Source organism: Rosa rugosa, chromosome 5 (assembly GCF_958449725.1).
Source record: "Rosa rugosa chromosome 5, drRosRugo1.1, whole genome shotgun sequence".
Taxonomy (NCBI): Eukaryota; Viridiplantae; Streptophyta; class Magnoliopsida; order Rosales; family Rosaceae; genus Rosa; species Rosa rugosa.
In genome coordinates this window covers 38284106-38289316 of record NC_084824.1, presented here as the reverse complement: position 1 = coordinate 38289316, position 5211 = coordinate 38284106, and the positions used below count along the sequence as shown (strand labels likewise).

The 5211-nt window shown below is 35.7% G+C and overlaps 1 protein-coding gene across 1 annotated transcript; it reads left to right on the top strand.

Moving 5' to 3' along the window:
• The first annotated feature begins 1444 nt into the window (after positions 1–1444).
• LOC133711620 (glycosyltransferase-like KOBITO 1) lies at positions 1445–4103 on the top strand. The gene is made up of 8 exons (XM_062137721.1): positions 1445–1514; positions 1600–1673; positions 2309–2458; positions 2615–2667; positions 2897–3005; positions 3138–3272; positions 3428–3472; positions 3999–4103. The coding sequence occupies exons 1-8, from the start codon at positions 1445–1447 to the stop codon at positions 4101–4103; spliced, it is 741 nt and encodes a 246-aa protein (XP_061993705.1).
• Positions 4104–5211: the final 1108 nt, after the last annotated feature.

Genomic DNA, 5211 nt, shown 5'->3' with positions numbered 1-5211 from the left:
AATCGGTCAAATCCTTATCTGCTAGCTCAATTCCTTCCTTGGTCGTATCGAAGCCAAAAACTTCCCTCCGTTTCTTGAAAGAAATTAGGTCATTCTCCCTCCTTTTTGCTCTCACCATCTCACCATCTCAGCAGCCTATCGAAACCAGAAACCGATACACTCTCTCGCTCTCGCTCTCGCCTCACTCTCTCTCTCTCCGCCTCTCACTCTCACTCTCTCTCCGCTCGAAGTCGCTACCTGGTCGAGCTCGAAGTCGCCGAAGCTTAGTCGCTACCCAGGTGGTTTACTCTCTCCGCTGCCTGAGCTCTAAGTCGCCGAAGCTTAGTCGCTACCCAGGTGGTTTACTCTCTCCGCTGCCTGAGCTCAAAGTCGCCGAAGCTTAGTCGCTACCCAGGTGGTTTACTCTCTCCGCTGCCTGAGCTCGAAGTCGCCGAAGCTTACGGCCGCATCAACTCTGGTCGAGCTAGAGAATTGATTAGTCTATATTAGTCTACAGGTACTATATCCCTCTTTAATTTGGCCTTTGTTTGATTAGGGTTTGGAAATTTTCAATCTGGGTTTGTTGGGTATGATTGGGTTTGGGTTTTATTTGAGTTTGAGATTTTGAGATGTTGATGTCATTGCTTGTTCTAGTTATTGATAGAGTATTCACAATCTGCATAAATAGTTGGAAGAGCATTCACAATCTGCTCTTCTTATGCTTTTTTTTACTATCGATTTGATATCAACTTTTACTTTAAATTTGAAGGCATACATGTTTCTTCGGTTAGGTTGTTTATTCAGATTCAGGTGCCTTAAAATGCTTGGTTTCAGTTTGTTCGCATCCAATTCCACATTGTGTCAAAATTTGTAAAATAGTTACCCATTACCTGCTCTGGATAATAGTTTACATTGTCATTTCCTGCTTTGGATAATATGAAATTGTGTGGGAATTGAAATTGTATCTGATATACAATTGTGGACAATAGCATAGTGGAAACTAATTGTATCTGATATGGACATATGGTATGTAAATGCATACTAATTGGTTACTGCATACTAACTGCCTTGGTTACTGAATACAAATTGTCTTGGCAACCAATACATGTGTATGAAATTGCATCTGTTTTGTTATGCCCTGTTATGAGTTAACGACTTATCCTCAGCTTTGGTTACTGGTTAGTCAAGGATATTGCTCAGTTATGCTCAGTTTTGTACCCTGAAAAGTCTCAGTGATAATTTGCTACTTCAATTTCTCTCATGCTATGAATTTAGGAGTTCAAATTATAGCTTAAACTCTAGTGCTATTTCATTTTGGTATGGATAAGTTCCTATCAGCCAATATTTTCTTATCAGGTTTATGTTTTGTCAATGGCTGATAGTATTTTTGAAATGCATGTTTATAAGTTAAACCTTTTGTGTACTTAGAGAGATCAGCCAGAGCTAGAAATTGAGTGACATAGAAATGAATAGCGAAACCTACGACAGAAGTGAATTTTGTTTCACCATTGTAGCTACAACTGCTTGTGATATGGGTACTCAGACTTTGCTCTTCACGGGAGATTACGTATGATGCTAATCTCTGTATTATCATCTCAATTATAAATAATTTCTATTCAGATGCTGTAAAATGTGAAGTAACTCCATCTGTTTTCTGGCAACCTCAACTTAACCTTGCTCTCCAAATAGACACGGTGACATTTGCTTTAGATTTTTGAAAGAAGGGATCTCCTTTATTTAAAACCTATGCACGCCTGCTCTGATAATTCAATATGTCAACTGGGTAAGTCAAGTGGTTCTACAGTGGTAGAATTAGCCTAAACCAGTTAATACTAATGGAAAGTAATGGTGAATTAGCTACATCCATTTAATGAGTTTTATGTGGTTATGACTGATAAAGTAACGTATTAACTCGAGCAGTTTGGGTATTGGAATAGGCGAACACAATATCATTGCTTCACAGGCACATGTATATAGACTATGAGTGAATCCTTGGCTAGTAGAACTTGATTGTGTGAGTCGGCTATTTTTGAGATCACATTCTACTTTATTAACTAGTGTGATTATAAGGATTTAATGTGATGTCTTGTTTCCGTTGTATAACACTTTTGATGATGTTTCGTGTAACCCAATTGTTCAGATGATGAATGATAGTTGTTAGGTTTGAGTACTGGATTTTAATATGATCACTTGTTCGACAGAAAGACATTTCAGTGGAATGACCCTGTCCTTCTCTCAATGACTCAGTGTCATTATGTTATTATTATTATTTCTATTGAAAAACAAACTTTAATGAATTGTTTGTGTTTTTTTGCTTCTGACTTTGCAGATAGTAATTACTACAAGTACGTCGGCAGGCTTAGATCAGATTTTACCATGGATGTTTTATCACAAGGTTATTGGAGTTTCCACCTTTTTTCTTTTTGTGGAAGGAAAGGCTGCGTCTCCTGAAGTATCCAAAGTTCTGGAGTCTATACCTGTGAGTCAAAATATGCTTTGGTCTGCTTATGTTCAGCTTAGTTGATTTATTCTTCTTTTGGTTCTCTTTTCCCCCACTTCAAATGGATTTCTATTATATCTTGTCATTTTCTTTGGGTAAAATCTTTTGTGGATAAACTTTTTGGTATTTTCTCAGGGAGTAAAATTGATATACAGAACAAAGGAGCTCGAGGAGCAACAAGCTAGAAGGTGAGTTGCCACTTTTTTGCTAGGACCACTCTTATGCTAACTGCTAATGTAGTTTTCTTTTATAATTGCTATATTCCTGGCTGCTTAGGCTCTTTCCTTAGCTCGTGATCAATGAATAATCATCTTTAAATGCTTCCACATTGTTCTGCATTTATCTCTTATAGTTGTTTCTTGGATATATCTTTACTGATTTACTTGTTCTTATGCTTCTTGTTTTTGGTACCATCAGTCAGATTTGGAATGAGACATGGCTGTCAAGTTTCTTTTACAAACCATGCAATTATGAGCTATTTGTGAAGCAATCTCTCAATATGGAGATGGCTATTGTTATGGCAAGGGTACGAAAGATGTTATCTCATATAATTTTCCCCCTCTTGTTATTCTTACTATTCTTACTTTCTGATACGAGCTCGTGTTGATTTTTTTCTTTTTGTCTTCTTGGAATTTTCTCTTGCATACAAAAACAATAGGATGCTGGAATGGACTGGATTATTCATCTTGATACTGATGAGTTACTACACCCAGCTGGTGCCAAGGAGTATTCTTTGAGGCAGTTGCTGCTTGATGTGCCTGGGAATGTGGATATGGTTATTTTTTCGAACTATGTAAGTGAATTTGTAGTGGTACTTTTAAACATTGTGGTAGGCAGGTGGTTAAACTTAATTGCACATGCTAGTTTTGTACTTTTACATGTCTCTTGTTTCAACCCTGATGCTTGTTATTCGGTAAATGTAATTAACGTTGATATTTTGTTGAGTAGGAGAGCAGTGTTGAACGAGATGATATTAAGGAACCTTTTACCGAGGTAAATTTCTCTATTGTCCATTATTCTTGCTTTTTACGTGGTTCAGTAGATTCGTTTTAATTTTGTTCTAGTCTTATAGATAGCAGTAAATTATTATACTTGTCATGTCATGCTGCCTGTCTGATTGGAGACATCTTTTATTATGTGTACTGTTATTGTTAATCAGCGATGAGCTTGTATCCTCGTCTTAGTTGTAGGTTTAAGTTGAAATGCTGAAAGACAGAATTCTATTGTTGCTTAATCGAAATCTGCAACAATAAATTTTATAGACACATGATTATCTTTTCTATACCCTACTAAATGGATTAAACCAGCCATTCAATGCAAGTTTTTACTGAAGAATAGAACTATATCCAATTTGCAAGACACCCACCTTGGTCTAGCCCTTTTCCACAATCTAGACATAGACTTTGAAGTGGTTAGTCAAAAACTTCAAATATGGGCTTTTAGTTTGGCAAGAAGTAGGTGTGGGATATCCATATATGGTTCCTGACCTGTTTTCTTCTTGTATTTCTGACACTAATAGGTATCCATGTTCAAGAAGAATTACGATCAGCTGTTTCATTTTGGTATGGATAAGTTCCTATCAGCCAATATTTTCTTATCAGGTTTATGTTTTGTCAATGGCTGATAGTATTTTTGAAATGCATGTTTATAAGTTAAACCTTTTGTGTTGTTTGTTAATTAGAAAGATTTGTTTTTAGTTTTGTTTTCTTTCTCTTCTCTACACTAAAACTTGTCTTCATTAATTTGTCTACATCTCCTATCATCATTAGTTTTGTCAAGGAATAAAGCACTACAAAAAAGAATTGATGTAATCGGTGAGTACTAGTAGTTCCTTTTCCTTTGGATTTAATGTAAGGCTTCTGATTTTGATGGTATTATCCGGTAGGGATTCATTAATTTCTGTTTTAGTGAATATGTCATATATATAATAACTGCATTTGCTGTTGGTTGCTTGGATTATGGTTATTGAAATTTTGATGTCAATTACTAAGTGGCATATATGCTCAGATTACAAAACTTTGTCAAGGTTGTCCAGAATACATAATGCTCAATGACGTACAGCTATAGATTCTTTTTTCAAATTTGTCCATTACTAACTACAAACTAATTTATTTCAGTGGGAGAGAAGAGGCAAAGCAACATATACCCAGGAAGATATTGATGTGGTCAGAAATGAGTGGGCAAAGTTTATGGTGAAGACATATATGTAAGCATTGCGCTTGGTACTTATGGAGTTATATCTTCTTTTTTAGTTCAGTTGAAACTTTGTTCTATGGATTTGGTTGGACATGAGTTGATGCTTGTACTTTGAATTGATAATGTAAGATTTGCGAGAATGATATATGAGAATCATGAAGTAAATGACAACTTTGAATTTCATATCTGCCTATTTCCAGATCAATTGTGCAAACTCAAGTCCAACAACATATATATGAATGTAACTGTTGTAGTGCAAACTATCACACAACACAAAAGAAAGGTCCAAATAAAGCTTATTGTCTGAGGAGAATTCAGACAACACCTTTATATACCAACTTGTTATCTTAAAGGAACACCGACAACAAGAAGGAAAGAATATTGTGGTCTGAGGTTCATTCAAGACAACAAATTCATCAACATTAATGTTATCTTAAATTACATTTAGACAACATCAGTATCATCAAACTTGTTATATAACTGTTAATTCAGACAACAAGAAAAAAAAAATGTGTTGTCTGAAATTCATCCGGTAC